This window comes from Talpa occidentalis, unplaced genomic scaffold, assembly GCF_014898055.3.
Source record: "Talpa occidentalis isolate TD23 unplaced genomic scaffold, MPIMG_talOcc4v2.1 talOcc4.12, whole genome shotgun sequence".
NCBI classification, from domain to species: Eukaryota; Metazoa; Chordata; class Mammalia; order Eulipotyphla; family Talpidae; genus Talpa; species Talpa occidentalis.
The window spans coordinates 47,437,944-47,455,756 of record NW_023601212.1 but is presented as its reverse complement, the minus strand read 5'-3'; the positions used below and the strand labels follow the sequence as shown (position 1 = coordinate 47,455,756).

The following is a 17,813-nucleotide window of genomic DNA, read 5'->3' as shown; positions in this document are numbered from 1 at the left end:
GGTGCGCGGCGGGGCGGAGGCAGGACGGGTGGGGCGCGCGGTGCCCGCAGGCAGGCGGGCAGCGGGGAGGCCGGTGCGGGGCCTGCCGCCCCCCCGGGGCCGGGCCGGGCCGGGGGCGGGCCGGGCGGGGCCAGCGGCGCATTAGCGCCTTGTCAATTCGGCTGCTCAGACTTGCTCCGGCCTCCACGCCCGCGCCCAGCGACGTGCGGGTTGCCCAGCCCGCGCCCTCCCGCGCCCGGCCCGCGTCCTGTGCCTCAACCGCCGCCGCCCGCCGCGCGCCCCCGGCAGCGCCGGCCCCATGCCCGCCGGCCGCCCGGGCCCCGCCGCCCAATCCGCGCGGCGGCCGCCGCCACTGCTGCCCCTACTGCTACTCTGCGTCCTCGGGGCGCCGCGAGCCGGATCGGGAGCCTGTGAGTACCCAGCGCCCCTCTCCCCCCTTCCCGCCTGGGCCGAGAGCGTGCGCCCAGGGGGCAGCCATGGGGGGAGGGGGCGCGGGCGCCACCTGGACGGCCCGGGAACAAAGGAAGGCGCCCCCGGCGCGGCCCTCGGGGCGCCCTCACCTGCGGGGCGCACGGCACCGCAGCCCTCCGGTCCAAGGGTCCGGCTTCCGCTCTCAAGGCCTTCTTACCTGGGCCGCCCAGCCGAAGACGCCCGGCACGCCCCCGGGTGTCGGGGGGCCGAGGCCTGGGACCCTCTGCACACTGGGACGCGGCAGGCGCACGCGACAGCGTCTGCGGACTCGGAATCACGGAGACCGCGGGGCACCGCTCCCGGGCGGGGGCGCACGCGGTAGGCGCGCTGGGTGCGGGCCCCAAGCGGGCCCCCCGGGTGGAGGGATGAGCCCCGCGAGGAAGGCGGGGCGGGAGGGGGCCGCTCTGGCCGCCTGGCGCGCGGCCCGGGGGTCCCCGGGGACGCGCCTCTCCGCGGGTCGGCGCCGCCGCCCTCCCCCTGCGGGACCCCGCACGCGGGGGTCTGCGGAGTCCCCACCACTGGAGGCTCTTGGAAGCGTTCCGGGCCAGGCTGTGCCGGACTGGGAGCCTCCAGCGAAAGAAATCTTTGTGAGCGAGTGGGTGAGAGGGAGAGGTAGCGGGAGCCTGCGAACTCGGGCACCAGCGGGGGTGGGGGTGGGGACCTCGCTGGGAACCCACAGTTGAGCTGGCTGAGACCCCCGCCCTGTCTGGAGCTCCTGGCCTCAGGCACTCTAGGCCCCCCACCCAATGCACACCCTCGCCAGGACACCGTCTCTACATCCAGACCCGCTCTGGGACACACCCAGAGACACACAAAGACTCACACTGGCTTGTGGCCCGTCACCCTCGCCCTCAGACGCGCGCACACTGCATCCCAGATGCACATTCGCACACCATCGGGGCGCGCATATACACATTCCATCCCTGACACACACACACATTCATGGTCTCACACTCATTCCATGAGGGAGGCAACACAGGGGCACGCACGCAGGCACAGCATGCCCTGGACGTTCACAATCACTAAGGAACTCCATGCAGGCACAGGTCCCCCAGAGTGGGCACATACTGCTCCCCAGGTTGTCCCACACTGCACAGAACTGTTGCCAGCTCCCTGCGGAGCACCTCAGGAAGGGCAGTGTCTAGGAATCTCCTGGGGGGCACTTGCTGAAAGTCCAACTTGTTCAAGGTGCTTGGGCAGGTGAGGGACTGTCGGGGACTGTCTGAGGGTCCCTGATGCCCTGCCAGGCAGTGGCAGTGACTGAAAGTGCCATTGTGAGTGGCAGGCTTTGTTTCCCAGCCCTTAGAGAAGCAGGCGAAGGTGGAGGGGGGGCGGGTGGTGTTGTGCGTGTGCTTTTTCCTTTAGGGGGAAGAAATTAAATAAAAGATTCTCACACCTCTGCAATATGTTTCTACTTATGGTGTGTCTTAGCACCTGAGCAGCAGGCTGGTGGGTCGTAAAGTGTCTGCAGGTACCAGCAAGACGGGAGACGGGAACCCCATGGGGACCCCGGGATGGAGGCCACCCTCCTGTCTCGCTAGCAGAGGATCTCACACTTTTCCCTTTTAAAACACATGGTGTTCTTTTTTAATAACAGCAGTGGCTCCAGATTGGGGAAAAGGGGAAGGAAAAACTTTTAAAGGCCCCAGCTCTGCAGGGAAGGCGGGGAGGGGGGAGGGAAGGGAGGGCTCTCCAAACGCACAGACCATAGATATGCCTTGGGGAGCCTTCTAGGAACCCCCAAACCACCCCAGGCACCCCCCTCCCCACCTCAGTGGGCTGTCCCCAGCTGTATTGCCTGGCCTGGACTGTGCACATCCCAGTTCCCAGCCCTGTGGCTCATTGTTTGGGGAGGTCTGGAGGGAGTGCTGAGCTAGCTAGGAACCCCCGAGACTGAGGGATCATGATCCTAATAGTTCTTAGGCTGAACTGAACCCTCTGGACAGTGGGATCTTATCTGACTAGTCTCCCTAGCAGGTAGGATGGATGGATTTTCCTCCCATTTTATAGAAGAGAAAACTGAGCACTGGAAGGGGCAGCCAATTGCCCAGGTGCTCCAGCTGAAATTGGCAGCCACATCCTGGGAGAAGAAAGCCTCCCTCTGACCTTTCCTGTTGGAGCTTGGGATGGGGGGATTGGCCTGTCCAGGCCCGTCTGGCCTTGCCCTCTCGCCCTGTCCCCCGCCCAGCCCTGGGAGGGCAGCTGCAGCTGTTGGCAGGCAGGCCACACCAACCCAGGCCAAGCAGTTATGGCAGAGGGGCAGTGCCCCCCAGCCAGGACCCCCCAGAGAGCCCCTTCCTGATCTGGCAGTGACAGTGGGTGGGGGCAAGAAGGGTGAACCACCCTGGAGGGCTGAGAGTGGGCTTGGGGTCCGGGCAAGCCTGGCTGTGCCTCCCACCCTGCTGGGGGGTGGGGGGGGCGCCAAAGCAGGAAGCGGTGGGTGGGCCGGGGCAGAAACGCTGGCACGCCCGAGTTCATGCCGAAGGAATTCCGAATTAGCGGGCGGCTGGCTGCCTGGGACCTCCGGGGCGGCCCCCTGGCCCCCCGCCCCCGGCCGCCCCCGCCTCCTCAGCTCTGGCCCGCTCCTTCGCACGGACGCTGAGACCTCCGGCGAGCCCTGGGCCAAGCCCCAAACGCAGCTATGATCCCAGGCTCCAGGAAGACATGGCCAAGTTTGCCCCGGAAAATTGTCAGGGCTGGGCTCAGGAACCGTGTTCACCCCACGTCGCCCATTTGGGGCTGTGAGGGCCAACATAGGATAGCTGCTGGTATTTAGGCGGCCAGGATCCCCCTGTCCTTGGCTGCCATCTCAACAAAGCTGGGTTTCTTTTCTCCTCACTCCTCCCCCCACGCCACCCCCCACTGTACCTTACTACAGCTGCCGAGGGATCCTTTTAATATGCAAATCCCTCCCCTGTTCAGAAGCCTGGAATAATGCCTCCCCAAGATAGGCTCCTGCTGACCTCCCAGACAACATTTCCTATCTCTTCTGCCCCAGGACCTTTGCACGTGCAACTCCCACTGAAAGGACACTCCTTTGTAATGCCATAACCACTTCTTTCTCTTTATTCAGGTCTCAACTCAAAGGCCGCCTCCAAGACAGGCCTCTTAGGTCATTGAGCCATCACCATTGACCAGGGCTTTATGTTTTCCTGAATTTATTCTGTTACATATTTATTCTTTTTCTGCTGCTCCCTTGCATTCACGGCCTACAAGCGGGAAGTTTGTATGTCTTTGTCACTGTTGTAACCCCAGCTCCTGGCACACTGTAGATGCTCTGTGAATGTATGAATGGTTTACAGCTGCTCTTGGAGGGAACGATCCATTCCCAGAGGCTCAGAGAAGTAGAGCTTCCACAGCGACCTGCAGGTTTTTGAACCCAAGTCATCCTGGCTTAAAGCTCCCACAGAGTTGTCCTTAAGACCATACTTTCACTCCTTGCAAAAAACCCATGTGGTTGATACCATGTACCCACTTCCCAGATGAGGAGACTGAGACCAAGAGAAAAGTCAGGGACTTGAACTGGGTATCCACTCTCTCTTCTCTGAGCCTCCATTTTCTTGTGGGTAAAACAGACTCCTCTAAGACTCTAAGCCCTGGGATCCCCCAACAACAGAAAGGAGGGGAGTTACCAGCCAGTGTCTCGGACCCATATGCCTACAACCCAAATCACACACATTTAGGAAGACAGTTCATAGAACCTGAGCTTCACAATGGCTCCAAGGACTGAGTCTCTCTCCCAGTTTGCAGATTAGGGAAACCGAGTCAAGGGGACGTGCCATGATGTCAAGTACCATTGAATGGGAGTTGGAAGGCTAAAACTTGCCACAACCACTTTCAGCTCAGGGCAACAGAGAGGAACTTGGAAAGTTATAAATCTGGATTTAAATAATGTCCCCTCCTTCCCAGGGACTTGACCTCTTAAAGCTTTGGTGTATTCATCAATAAAATAAACAGTATTTAAGTCAGTGCACCCTTAAAGACACTCACCCTCTGGGGTGTCAGAGGGAGAACTCATGCTCTTATTTCTAATGATTAAAAATAAATGAAAAAGCAGAGTGTAGTGATTGTCAGACTATGTGCAAAGCAAGAGTGACTTGGATCTGAGGGAGCACTTATGTCTGAGTCTGCTCAGAGAGCCTTGAGCAAGTCAGGGATACAGACCTGGGATTACCTTGGCTTCACCCACACCAATTTGGACCAGTCACTTGAGGCTCGATTTTTTTATCTGTAAAATGGGGGAACCATAATAAACAGCCCTGGAGATCTTGGTATGGTGGGGCTCAGGGCTGCTTAATCTTGGCCTGACAGCACTCCTTTCTGACCCCAGACACAGCTGTGATCAGCCCCCAGGACCCCACGCTCCTCATTGGCTCCTCCCTGCAGGCCACGTGCTCAGTGCACGGGGACCTGCCTGGGGCCACTGCCGAGGGCCTCTACTGGACCCTCAACGGGCGCCGGCTACCCCCTGAGTCCTCCCGTGTGCTCAACGACTCCACCCTGGCCCTTGCCCTGGCCAACCTCAACGGATCCAGGCAGCAGTCAGGGGACAACCTCGTGTGCCATGCCCGCGACGGCAGCATCCTGGCTGGATCCTGCCTCTATGTTGGCCGTAAGTGGCCCCAGGACACCCAGGGGTGGCTTTTGGGAGCAGCATCCCTGTCTAGAGAGGGGGCATGAATCATGAACCCTCTGGCATGGGATTGGACAGTGGGCACACTGACACAAGTTGAGGACAAGGAGCTTTGGGGGTGGGACTGAGAGCCTAGAGTACCAACTCAGCATCCTCAAGAAAACCCAGGCAGGAGGTTATGTCAACATCGACTTTGTCTACCCTCCTCCCATGCCAAGGTGGGGACCTGACTTGTGGCCAGCAACATCTCCACCTGTCCACAGTCAGTCCAGACCCTCAGCCCCCTGTGCCCTTCCCCAGTGCCCCCAGAGAAACCCTTCAACATCAGCTGCTGGTCCAAGAACATGAAGGACCTGACCTGCCGCTGGACGCCGGGGGCCCATGGGGAGACTTTCCTCCATACCAACTACTCCCTCAAGTACAAGCTGAGGTTGGTGGCGTCCATCAGGGACGTGTGTTCCAGCCTGGCAGTGTGGTCTTGGCCAAGCCTGCCCTCTCCAAGCCCCATGTCCCGTCCCCATTATGGGACTGCCTTGGGGAGGTCTGAGAGCCCAGAGGGGGAGCAGCCTCACGTGTCCTGGCACCCCTCCTACCCTGCAGGTGGTACGGGCAGGACAACACATGTGAGGAGTACCACACAGTAGGACCTCACTCCTGCCACATTCCCAAGGACCTGGCTCTTTTCACACCCTATGAGATATGGGTCGAAGCCACCAATCGACTGGGATCAGCCCGCTCCGATGTGCTCACACTGGACATCCTAGATGTGGGTGAGGCCTCCCCCAAATCTCCCTGACATCCTGAAGGGCCCCACACTTGTCTGTTCTACAAGGAGGGTCCTACCCCCTCCACCTAGCCTTGGCTGCAGCTCCAGGTCCAACTGTATGATTGGGGTGGGGCATGCACCATCGGTCCCCAGTCCCCTGAAGAAGCCAGGAGACCCCCACTCTGTGGAAAACACCTGGTCTGGCTGCTGCCCCCTCAGTGGCCCAGGTGTGCTAGAGGGGGCCCCTGGGGGAGCTAGAAGGAGTCGCCCAGGTCGGGAGGCGCCCCAGGAAGCTGCGGCCTGGAGCTGGGGGGGGGGGGTGTGCAAGGCAGGAGGCAGGAAATGGATGATCTGTGAGCAGAATTGGGCCTAATCTAATTAGGGTGTTTCTCAGCCCCAAGCAAGCCTGTGCCTTAACCCTTTCAGCCCCTCACTAAGGCCTCAGGGGGAGCAATGAGTCCTCCCTGCTGCCCACAGGGCTTCTAGTAGGATCCCTGGGATGTTTGGGATCACTCCCCACCCCTGTCTGCTTCCAACTTTGCTCCTTAAATTCTGAAGCTACAGTGTGCATGTTCTAAGCCTTAGCTGTCATTGGGCAGCCAGCAAGGCTGTCATATTTAAGAACATCAAATGACAAGTCACTGAAGATGGGCAGGGGGGGTGCGAGGGAATTTCCCAGGGGTCTGGGGGCCTAGACACCCTCAGCATAATAATATTCTGGGCTAGGCACTGTCTTCTTTTTAATAGCTCCCTTAAGTCAGGATTGCGTATCTCCTGTCACAAATAATAATGGTGAAAATAGCTCACGCTAATTGAATGCTTCTACGTGCTGAGTCTTCCTCAAATATTTATCTAATGTAATCCACCCATCCTGGGGGGACAAAGGGAGAAGAATGAGGCAGGTGTGCCATCTGTGCCTTGGGATTTGAATACAGACAGGGGCCTGTCAGGTCCCAGGAGAGGCCTGTGACTACGCCTGTCCCTGCCCCACAGTGACCACTGATCCCCCACCAGATGTGCACGTGAGCCGAGTTGGGGGCTTGGAGGACCAGCTGAGCGTACGCTGGGTTTCACCACCTGCCCTCAAGGACTTCCTCTTCCAAGCCAAGTACCAGATCCGCTACCGTGTGGAGGACAGCGTGGATTGGAAGGTGCCCATCCCTGTCACCCACCCCCGGCTTAGCTCTGAGTGGCCTCTGACCCAGCCCTTGCTGCTCAGGTGGTGGACGACGTGAGCAACCAGACCTCATGCCGCCTGGCTGGCCTGAAGCCAGGTACTGTGTACTTCGTGCAAGTGCGCTGCAACCCCTTCGGCATCTACGGCTCCAAAAAGGCTGGGATCTGGAGTGAATGGAGCCACCCCACAGCTGCCTCAACCCCCCGAAGTGGTGAGCACCCCAACAGGTCTGGATGGTCGAGGAACCATCCCAAAACAGCCTAGATTTCCCATTTCTTGCCAAGTGAGCAAAGGTCTCAAATTGGTAACCCCTGCAGACCAAATGTGGGCCCAGGATCTATTTATATTGGCCTGTCATTAAAAAAATTTTTGACCTGCTTGCAGATATTTAAAAATAGGAAGTTTTTCTACAAATATTCTAGATTCCCTAGAAAAAGTAATTCTCTAGAAAATATAACAGGACGTAGTCCCTATTAGCAAAGGTCACCTCTTCATGAAGGGTCCTCTCTCTCCAATAGCCCTACCCCAACCTGGGTGATTCCCCCCACCTATACTCCCTCACCATGCCCTAAGGGCAAGTTTGAGACCCCTCCTTCTGAGGTCTATTAAGGCCAGCTCTCCCTCTAATGGGTCTCTGTTTCCCTTTCTGATCAATGCAGGTAAATCAGAATGATCAGGGACTTGGGCCTGACACCCCTTGCCCTCTGTGCATTCTCTTTGTGAAATGGTAGTAAATCTGTTCCTTGGTCTCAGTTTCTCCATCTGGGAAGTGGGAAACTGCCTCAGGTGGTTGTGAAGGTTAGATAAGATAATTCATGTAAAATGTCCTCATGGTGGGTGCCACCTAAGTGTCTGCATGGTGGTTACTGTAGCTCCTGTCCCATTCCCCCTGCATGATTTCACCCCAAGGAAACCCCTTTTTCTCAGGTGAGGACACTGAAGACTGTTAGCCAGACCCCAAGGTTACACACGGATCTGAACTCCATCTGCTGGAAATCCAGCCCCATGAGAGATGATAGGGAAACGAAGGCCCAGAGAGGGTGCCAGAGCCAGGGAGGGTCAGAGACTGGCTCCAGCTAGTTCCCAGCCCCCAGCCCGGGCCCCTCCAGGTTCGGGGTGGGAGGGAGCTAGCACGGCCGGGAGGGGCCTGAGCCTTGGCCCCTGCTCGTGCCCAGCACCTGCGATTCTTGCACGGGAGCCAGAAGGCGGTTGTGTCCGCTGGGGATGCTGGGGAGGCCGGGGGAGGCCGCAGGGGCTGTGGGGGCCGGGGCCGTGCCAGGGCCTGTCAGCAGGTCCCCGGCGTTATTTATGACGTGAGGCCGATGTCCTTATCCGCCGGCCTGCTGGGGGTTGGCTGCGGCTGGCGGCTGGACGGACAGGCAGGCCTCCCACCTGACCCTCCAGGCCCACTCCCTGTCCTACGGGCTAGTTGCTCCCAGGCCTGTCCCTCCCCTCAGTATCTCCTCTACCCTCCCTTTGTCTCCTGTCTTCCTTCATCCTCCGGGTCCAGGCCCTCCCTGTTCCTGCAGTCTCCATCCCTCGGTCCTAGGCATCCCCTTGACAGAGTCCCGCCCCCCATGGCTTTTTGCCCTCCATGTCTCTTCCAGCCTCCATCCCTGCCGCTCACATCGAGGTCTCTCGCTTTCTCGGCGGCTCATTTCTGCCGTGATCCCCGCTCCCCTCCCCCGCCCCTACCCCGGTCCCTTCCACTCACACCTGGCTCAGACCATGGGAACCCGGGTCCTGGGAAGGCCCTTTCTTCCCCTGACCCCCACCTCGTCAGGGGCGCAGCTGGGCTGCTGTGCCGCGCCGTGGGGAGGCCCCGGGCCGGGAGAAACCCGGAGGGAGGTTCCCGCGGGGAGCTCAGTCCCGCCGCGCGGGGCCCTCCTGCGCCTGCCCGCGCGCGCCCTCTGCCGGCCGCGCCCTGACCTGCCGCTCCGCCCCCCATCAGAGCGCCCGGGCCCGGGCGGCGGGGCGTGCGAGCCGCGGGGTGGAGAGCCGAGCTCGGGGCCCGTGCGGCGCGAGCTCAAGCAGTTCCTGGGCTGGCTCAAGAAACACGCGTACTGCTCGAACCTTAGCTTCCGCCTCTACGACCAGTGGCGAGCCTGGATGCAGAAGTCACACAAGACCCGAAACCAGGTAGGAAGGAGGGACCGGTGGGAGCCGGGAGGTGGGCGCAGGGAGGGAAACGGGAGGGCAGTTAGGTCCGCAGCCCCCAGACATTGCGTCCTTCCTTCCAAGCACAGGACGAGGGGATCCTGCCCTCGGGCAGACGGGGCTCGGCGAGAGGTAAGGGGGCCCCGGTGGATGGCGGTAGGGAGACAAGGGCCCCTCCTGGTGGCCACAGGCTGTGGTCCTCTACCCTTGGCCTTGGAGAAGCTGAGATAGACTCTCCTGCTCCTTTATCGGCTTTTACTTAACTCCTAACTGTATGCCTGACTCTGTGGTCTTTAGCTCAGTAAGGGCAACCGGCCCCCTGAGAATGTCTGATGAACATACCCTAGTTAGCATGTCTGAGCGCCTACTGCATGCTGGCCCTGTGCCAAGTCCTTTACCTGCAGGACACCTCATGATGGATATTCTTACTTCTCTGATGAAGAAACCAAGGCCCAGAGAGGGGCAGTGCCCTACCCAAGGTCATCCAGTTGAAAGTGGTGGGTGTGAGGCCTGAATGAGACCTTAGTTGCTCTGTTACCGGCTTCTCCCAAGGCCCCTGCCTAAGCTGGCTTTCTCTTTGCTTGCAGGTCCTGCCAGATAAACTCTAGAGGATAGAGCTGACCTCCCTGCAGCCTGGAGAACTAGAGGCCACACCCAGTTGAGAGCCACCTCTGTACCCTTGCCTCAGGGAGTGGGCACTCGAGCTCCAAGGACCACAACAGCTCTGATCTCCATGTGTGCCACAGTGGGTGTGTTGGCGGGGGTGGTAGTGGCTGAGCTGCCCAGAACCCCTGCCTGGTGGAGAGGTCATTACTTCCCCCACCCTGGACCCCTCCAGAGTCTTTTAAAATAAACATGCTATTTAGGTGCCTTGATTGTGAAGGTGAGTTTGGAGTCTGAGTGGCCTGGTCTGGGTTGGGGACAGTGGATTTTAGGGGCGGCATGAGGAATCCTAATGAGTCTGGGGATGGAGTCTTCACCTCCCAGACTATCAGGCTCTTTCTCTTCAGGATCTGAAGCAGCTGATTCTTAACTCCTTGGAGAATGTGATTACAAATGCCAGACTTCCTACAATCTGAGATGGGTATGAAATCATCCAACTGCCATCCCTGGCCCCATGGGGGCCCACTCCCCATTGAGCACCCCAGGACACAGAGACAGTGGAGTGGTTATGGACAAAAGGTCCTTTATTGTGGGAGGGGCAGCAAAGTTGAGGGGCAGCAGCTCAGCAGGGTGCAACCCCCACCAGAAGGTGCTCGGGGCTGGGATGGGCACCACCCACCCCATTTCCCTGAGTGCGTCCCTCGGGAGCCACCATCACTCGGCAGATTCTGCATCAAACCTGAGGTCCTGGAGGACCTCGCTGATCGCCTCCATGGTTTTAATTACCCTACAAGAGCGGATGAGAACTATAAATAAAACCCAGATGGGGTGAATTAGCTGCTGCTGCGTAGCTCCAAGGGGGCTGTAGCAAGCTCTGGGCCCTCCTGCCTGCCGCCAAACCTCTAGCCGGCACAGCAGTTGGGAGGACCACTGGATGCCTGGGAGGAATGGGGCAGAGTGGGCAAAGAGTGGTCATCTTGGGGTGGGGTGTCATTTGGAGGATGTGCTGTGTGACTGGCAGATCTTGAGTGGGTGTGCACATGTGTGCCTTGCGGGCCAAGGGCAAGAATATGCAGGCATGTGCCTTTTGGGGCCAGACTCAGAGTCTGGCCACATGAGCAGGATTGTGTGAGGTGCACAGCGTGTTCTGGAAATGCACAGTCAGTCAGTGTGAAAATTCAGGGTGTATACTGGGGGAATGTGTGCTGCATGGCTGGGAGCTACCAAGTGAGGACTTAGGTGCCTGTCTACCCTGAGTTGTGTGCAAGCCAAAGCATGGGTACCCATGGGTGCATGTGCAAATCTAGCTCAGGCAACCCGCTGGATGGCAGTGCTCACTTGATCTTCAGCTGGTCCATCTGTAGGGTGTCTTCCTGCTCATTCAGCTCCGGTGTCCCCATCAACTGCAGTAGGGCCACCTGGTGGGGTGGTGGTGAATGTCATAGGCCACCCCCAGCCTTCATCCAGTTCAGGAAGACTCTGGGGCATCCCAGAGGTGGGACCACAGAAGGCAGCACCAGGATCAGTGCTTTAGGAGGAGTCTAGAGGATCTCCTCAGGACCTGGTCTGCCGGCCTAGAGCACTTGACAGGGGATCAAGTCTCAGCCAGGGATCCGTGAAGGAGAGGAGCGGGCGTGGCCTCAAGGCTTCAGGGGGCGGGGCAAAGCATTATAATTCCGAGGGTGTAATTCAGTCAAAAACCTAGGGATAGGAGATTGGGAGGGGCGTGGTCGAGCAGCCCAGCTGTGAGAGCGGCATGGGCGTGGCCTCACGTGAATTTGACCTGGATATAGTGTATCTCAGCCAGGATTGGCTGTAGGGGTGGAGTAGGGGGAGAGCCTAGGAAGAGATCCAAAGGAGGCGTCGTTTGGGAATCTACGTCCACCCTCAGCAGGAGATTAAGGACCCCACCAAGACATTAAGAAAAGGTAGATGGGGCGGGGCACTGTGGGGCCGGACTCTGGGCATATAGCAAGAGTGTGAGGGTTGGGATGGAGTGGGCGCATCCTGAGACCAAAACCTGGAAACTGGGGGCGGAAGAGAAGGGACTTAGAGTCCGGTATCCCGGGGCAGGGGATCAAAATATGACCCCTCCCACAAGGGGCTCACAGTAGGCTGAGCATGCCGCAGCCGGAGAAACCAAGAGGGACCAATCATGGAGTGGGGTGGAACCTCACCGTGGCCAGGCGTGTCTGCTCCAGTTGCTGAAGGTTGCGCACATGGCCGGCGAGAAGCGGCTGCGCTCGCGGCCCAGCCAGTTCAGCCTCCACCGCCAGCACCTCCCGCGAGGCGGCAGCGAAGATCTGGGTCACCTCGTGCACGGTGCTCCGGTAGCGCGGAAAGTCGTGGGGCGGGCCGCTGAGCAGGTACTGGCGATGGCCTCTGCGGCAGGTGGGGGTGCTGAGGCCACGCCCCCAGGCTCTCAAGCCCTGCACCCGCATGGACCACCAGAAAGCCTCCCCCAGGAAGTATCCCTGGACCCCAAAGCGTGGAGGACTCTTAACTTCCACAGGGTTACTAGAGACAGACCCCGGCGCTAGGTAAGGGAGAAACTCGTTGCAGAGTGGGACGTCGGGCAATGGGGATGAGCCATGGGTCCTTGAGGGCAAAAAGCAAAAATCTAGTCCCTGACCCCTGCCCAGCCCCAGCCCCCGCAGCCTCTCCACACAGTGACTATACCGTCCCCGGGAACGCCCACCCCCGAGCCGGCCAGGGGCTGAATCTCGTTACTCCTGCCATTCCCGTAACCTGCACTCACTCCTCCAAGCGGCGGAAGGCCTGCGAACGCTCAGCCTGTAGTTGGTGGATGCGCTGCACCAGCGTCCGGATCGGGGCATCTTTCTATAGGGCAGGGCCGGGGTATGAAGCCTGCGTCCCCGAACTGCACCTCCCAGTCCGCGCCCTTTCTCGCTTGGGCCGAGGCTCACCCAGGCCCACGTCGGCTCCTCGCGCTCCGAGACTCCGGGGGCTTCCGCAGCATTGGGCTCCGCTGGGACTGCCGCCTCAGTGGTCGCCTCGGCAGTGAACATGACTGCGCAGCGGGGTTCCTCCGGGGAGTAGGTGGCTCCCCCGACAGGCGCCCCCTACAGGCCCGGAGGCCTCCGGACACCGAACTGAGACCTGTGAAGAATGGAGAGCCAAGGCACCCTCCATCCACCCCACTTCTTCCGGTTCAGCACCTGCCTTGTTTTCGTTATCAATCTAATACAGCCAGGCTAGGGTTTTTTTCCCTATGCATCTGTGTCAACGCTTCCTCCGCCCATCCTGATCCCACTCAGTGCAAAACTGAAAAGTGATATTCACAAGGCTGTGCCAAGAACAGAAGGTTCTGACACTGGTGAGCTCAAATTGCTGGAACCTTTGCTAACTCCCCCAGATTTGCAGGCTGTCCACACCTCCGAAATAAGTTGAGGCAGGAGACATCTGTGCAAAGGCCCTGGGGTGGGAGCCTGGCACAAGGATGAGGCTAGTAGGGCCTCATTTTAAATACAGAGGAAATTCTTGCTGAAAGATACAACTAATTTAAGCTTTGGGAAGTTTTCTCTCAAGTAGAGACCAAAGGAAATTGAAGGCATGAAGCCTAACTGGCTGAGTTATGGTGACTGACACCCCAGCCTTTACCGGTACAACAGGCATCATTGTCCAATCCTGGGATGTCACCTATACCAAGACCCCACTGCTTTAACACAAAAGCACCAACCTTGTCAGGGCCAGTCCATGGCACAACCCACAATCAATTTGTAGGAAGATCTGAAGTGTTACAAACACCCAGGCCTGTCCCTCCCAGATTGACCGTGTTTCAGGTGGGACCCTAATGTTCAAAACTGAGGTGTCTTAAACTAAGTGGGATGTTGGGCCTTCCTGGTGGCACGGGTTAAACACAGCGACATCAAGCAATTGGCAGCCACTGCAGCATGAGTTTGATCCCTGGCTGGCCAGGGAGCAAGTCACATGGTGCAGCAGGCCTCTCCTGTCTCACCTGCTGCTCCCCTCAGCAATGTATTTCAGTCAATCCATCTGTTCCTCACTGTCTGGTGAATCCTCTCCGCACCCCCCCCTCCACAGACACACAACTTTGGCCTGTACCCCAGTTCTTATATGCATAAATAAAATAAATCCTTTAAAAAAAAAAAGGGCCTCCCTGGTGGCGCAAGGGGTTATGATGCAACTTATGAAGCTATCTGCAGCCACTGCAGCAGTTCGATCCACAGCCGGCCAGGGAGCAACCCACATGGCACAAAGCTTCCTGTCTCACCCGCTGCTCCCCTCAGCAGTGTACTTTGGTCAATGTGCCTGTTCTGTTCCCCACTGTCTTTTTTTTTTTTTTTTTTTTATAGAGGCATGTTTTATTTATTTGTTTGTTTGTTTTGTTTATTCATGCACTGGGTATAGTCAGAAGCGCGGGAGGGTGAGAGAATTCACCAGAGCCAGAGCGGGGAGCAGAGCAGGCAGAAGGACTGAAGTACGCTGCTGAGGGGAGCAGCGGGCGGCAGGAGAGGTCTGCGCACCATGTGGGACCCTCCTCCGGTGGCCGGGGAGCAGCCGGGGATCGAACCGGCGCCGCAGAGGCCGCGGGCAGCATCGCAACCCAGCGCTCAACCGCTGCGCCACTGGGGAGGCCCTGTTCCCCACTGTCTTTAGTGAATCCTCTCACCCCCCCACCCCTCCCCTCTGGCCTGTACCCCAGCTCTTGAACACATAAATAATAATCTTTAAAAAAAAAACTAGGTGGGATATTCTGGACACCAGGGCCACAGCCTGAATGCTAATATATGGCCTAGGGGTTAAGTCTCAGATACATCATAGCTATAGCCATAGTTCCATCCCCATCCAAGGAACAATGGTACAGACCTACATATGGTAGAGACCTCTCCTGTCTCACCCACTGCTCCCCTTAGCAGTGTTATTTCAGTAAATCTGCCTGCTCTGCTCCCCAAAGTCTCTGGTGCATTCTCACCCCCTGCACCTCTGGCCTATACCTCAGTTATTCTACACACACACAAGTGAACTTAAAAAAATAAAAAACTGAGGTGGTCTTACCAGTCTCTGGACTAGGGAGTCTTTGTCCCCATGTTACAAATGATAAGACCTAAAACAGCAAGCAGGTCTCGCTGTTTGCCAGCAGAAATCAGGCCTTGTGGCAGAGGACTGGGACTGAACCCTGCTCACCACGCTATGGTTATGACAGACCCTGTCAGACCTAAGGAGCAGGGACCACAGCCCATTTTACAACTGACAACCAAAACTGCCAGTATCTACACAGAACAGTGAGTCTATTTTGTATAGTCTATACAGAATAGACTATAGAGTCCCCGGGGGGACATCCAGAGCTCAGCCACCGCCCCACTGGATAAATCAAGACACTTGGACACCAGTTATTGCTTCAGTCAATGAAAGGGAAACTTTATTGAGGGCCCAGCGTCAAGGGGCTTGGGCAGGAGTTGCCTGCAGGCAAAGGAAGGAAGGGTCTTATTTGACCTTCTTCTTGGGGCGCAGGTTGTTGGTATGGCCACACTTCTTCTTGCGGCAGTTGACAGCACGGGGGTGCAGACGAGCATAACACCTGTGCAGGGATAGAGGGATTGGTGAGGGCCCCCTCCTCCACATCTGAGCTTTTGAACCAGATCACCTGGTTGCAGCTGTATCTCTAACCATTCCTTCTCCCCGTCTAAGAGCGCATACTTGCGGCAGATCATCTTGTCGCAGTTATACTTCTGGGCCAGCTGGCGGAGGGAAGGTTCAATGATGCCACCCCGAAGGCGCAGTACCAGGTGCAGGGTAGATTCTATAGGAAATGAAGATTGGAGACAAAGACTGAGCCTTGGTGCCCCAAGTACAAATCAGAACACCTCACGTGCCATGGGGGCAGGTTCTGAATCAGAACCCCTTCGGAGTTCTACATGTAGTGACAGACAAATCAGACCCAAAGAACTTCGATTCCATCATTTCCCACCATTCTTGGAGGACTCTCAGGCTAACATATGCCAAAGTATCTTTCTGAGTTTCCTGATAAGCAAAGGTGACCTTTGCTTAAAGGTCATAGTTAAATCTTGTTGCTGCAATAAGCAACACTGATTTCCTTTACAACAGCTACAACTTTTGTGTTTTTTGGTTTTTGTGGGACCCTCGCCGGCGGCCGGGGAACGAACCAGCGCTGCAGAGGCTGTGGGTAGCCTCGCAGCCCAGCGCTCAACCGCTGCACCACCAGCGGAGGCCCTACAATAGCTACAACTTCTGAACAAGACCCAGGTCTTATATGGAAGGAAAAAAAAAAGACAAATGAGAAGAGAAGACCAATCATTTAGAGAATCAGATGGAGATGAAACTTTCCAGGGATGAAAACAACTTATGAAGCAGAACTTCTCAGCCCATCTCACCCTCACCTTAAGAACAGCGTCCCCTTGCCCCCCAAATCCTGGTAGCTGCTGCTGTCAGTGTCCACCCCAGAGCCTAGACCCCTGGGTCCCTGTTCAGCCTCCCATACCTTTCTGAATATTGTAGTCTGAGAGAGTGCGACCATCTTCCAGCTGTTTGCCAGCAAAAATCAGACGCTGCTGGTCAGGTGGGATGCCTAAAGTGAGGAATGTTACATTATGGAGGTGCTGGGTGGCTCTATCAAAAGGGAAATGAAATAAAGATGACCAGTTGCCTCCTGATCATCACATAGAGGAAGCACTGTCAAGCAGATTGCATTGGCAATCTGATTGCATTGGCAGAGAGAACCCTACTGCACAGCCCTCCACAACCCCAGCTACTCACCCTCCTTGTCTTGGATTTTGGCTTTGACATTTTCAATGGTGTCACTAGGCTCGACCTCGAGGGTGATGGTCTTGCCCGTCAGGGTCTTCACAAAGATCTGCATTTCTGCGACTGCTAGTGAGGGAGTGGTGGAATGGAATAGTAAGCACTGTAGTTCTGAGTGGCTGGTAGGGAGAGGGATGTTACCCAGCCCTGGCCCTGACTGCCAGCATCCAAATTCCAGTGCCCACTACCTCCCAGCCCTCCAAGTCTGAAGCCCAAACAACATGTCCTGTAAGTGAGGATGCTTCCTCCACCTTACTCCCAGTCCCCTGTGTGGCACGGAGGGCACATGGTTATGCTCCTCAGATTCGGTAAAGGAGAGAGTCTACCAACTCCATAGAACTAACAATAAATATGTGGCCAGGCACCACCCTCTCTTCCCTCTTCTCAGTCCCCGGTCACATTACTCCATATAATGCCCTTCCTGCAGCCTGGGTGTGATCCCCATTCGTCAGCCATGCCACCACACACTTTCCTCCCAACAGTCCCTCGCCTCTGTGCCACTCCAAGCTCGGACACCCAACATTCTGGCTTCCTTCTGTTAGACTCAAATTTGCCAGACCATGCCTCATGTTCCAACCTATAAATAACATGTGCCAACCACGTCCCAGGCCCTTATTTACACATAACACTCCGTTTCCCAAAAAAGGGAAATGGGGGACAGAAGGGGTAATGCCTGTAAGATGGAAGCAACTACCGTTTTCTCCTTAGAGGATGGAAGCTGGGAAAGACTCGGACCCAAGGTTTAATATTCCCTCTGATTTAAAGTAAGAGCTACATGTCGCTACATGTCCTATACCCTCCCCCCCAACTCGGCTCAGTTCGCGGGGGCCCTGAGCCGCCCTAAGTCTTCGCGGAACGCTCGGGCTGGCGGCACAACCAGGCCGCTCTCCCGAATCCCGAGTCGCCTTCCGGGGCCCAGTCGGGACTCAGAACCCGAGCCCTACGCGCCTCGTTCGGACGAGCTCACGGCAGCCCCCTCCGCTACCCGGACCCCCGCAGTCCCCGCCCGGCCCTGGCCGCTCGCGAACCCGCAAGACCGCCGCCACCAGCCCGCGCGGCCGCCTCGTTGAAGAGAAAGAGGGCGGCGGAACCGGAAACTTCCAGTTCGCCGCCGAGAGCGCCTGCGCCCGGAGCACGCTGCGCGCCTGCGTCACAATCCAGGCTCATCGGGCCCCGCCCTCGGCCACACCCACGTCGCGTTG

The 17,813-nt window shown here is 57.6% G+C and overlaps 3 protein-coding genes across 10 annotated transcripts; 1 reads left to right on the top strand and 2 right to left on the bottom strand.

Moving 5' to 3' along the window:
• The first annotated feature begins 117 nt into the window (after nucleotides 1-117).
• On the top strand, nucleotides 118-10,084 carry CRLF1 (cytokine receptor like factor 1). The gene is made up of 10 exons (XM_054693386.1): nucleotides 118-410; nucleotides 4,802-5,083; nucleotides 5,405-5,534; nucleotides 5,705-5,874; nucleotides 6,864-7,021; nucleotides 7,090-7,258; nucleotides 8,999-9,186; nucleotides 9,294-9,336; nucleotides 9,609-9,701; nucleotides 9,792-10,084. Exons 1-10 carry the CDS (start codon nucleotides 299-301, stop codon nucleotides 9,803-9,805), a joined length of 1,359 nt encoding a protein of 452 aa, XP_054549361.1. The 5' UTR covers nucleotides 118-298; the 3' UTR covers nucleotides 9,806-10,084.
• Nucleotides 9,299-12,848, bottom strand: REX1BD (required for excision 1-B domain containing). Of its 2 annotated transcripts, none has more exons than XM_037506196.2 (5): nucleotides 12,735-12,848; nucleotides 12,566-12,648; nucleotides 11,985-12,207; nucleotides 11,146-11,225; nucleotides 9,299-10,594 (listed from the first exon to the last, which is right to left on the bottom strand). In XM_037506196.2, exons 1-5 carry the CDS (start codon nucleotides 12,834-12,836, stop codon nucleotides 10,522-10,524), a joined length of 561 nt encoding a protein of 186 aa, XP_037362093.1. In that variant the 5' UTR covers nucleotides 12,837-12,848; the 3' UTR covers nucleotides 9,299-10,521. The 2 variants fall into 2 exon arrangements, with proteins under 2 accessions (XP_037362093.1, XP_037362094.1); XM_037506197.2 differs by having other exon boundaries at nucleotides 11,985-12,189.
• A 2,309-nt stretch (nucleotides 12,849-15,157) lies between these two features.
• UBA52 (ubiquitin A-52 residue ribosomal protein fusion product 1) lies at nucleotides 15,158-17,743 on the bottom strand. Of its 7 annotated transcripts, XM_037506195.2 has the most exons (5): nucleotides 17,640-17,743; nucleotides 16,567-16,680; nucleotides 16,292-16,378; nucleotides 15,490-15,592; nucleotides 15,277-15,370 (listed from the first exon to the last, which is right to left on the bottom strand). In XM_037506195.2, exons 2-5 carry the CDS (start codon nucleotides 16,667-16,669, stop codon nucleotides 15,277-15,279), a joined length of 387 nt encoding a protein of 128 aa, XP_037362092.1. In that variant the 5' UTR covers nucleotides 16,670-16,680; nucleotides 17,640-17,743. The 7 variants fall into 7 exon arrangements, with proteins under 7 accessions (XP_054549353.1, XP_054549354.1, XP_054549357.1 ...); XM_054693378.1 differs by having other exon boundaries at nucleotides 15,158-15,592; nucleotides 17,640-17,739; XM_054693379.1 differs by having other exon boundaries at nucleotides 15,158-15,592; nucleotides 16,567-16,677; nucleotides 17,640-17,739.
• Between the last annotated feature and the right edge of the window lie 70 nt (nucleotides 17,744-17,813).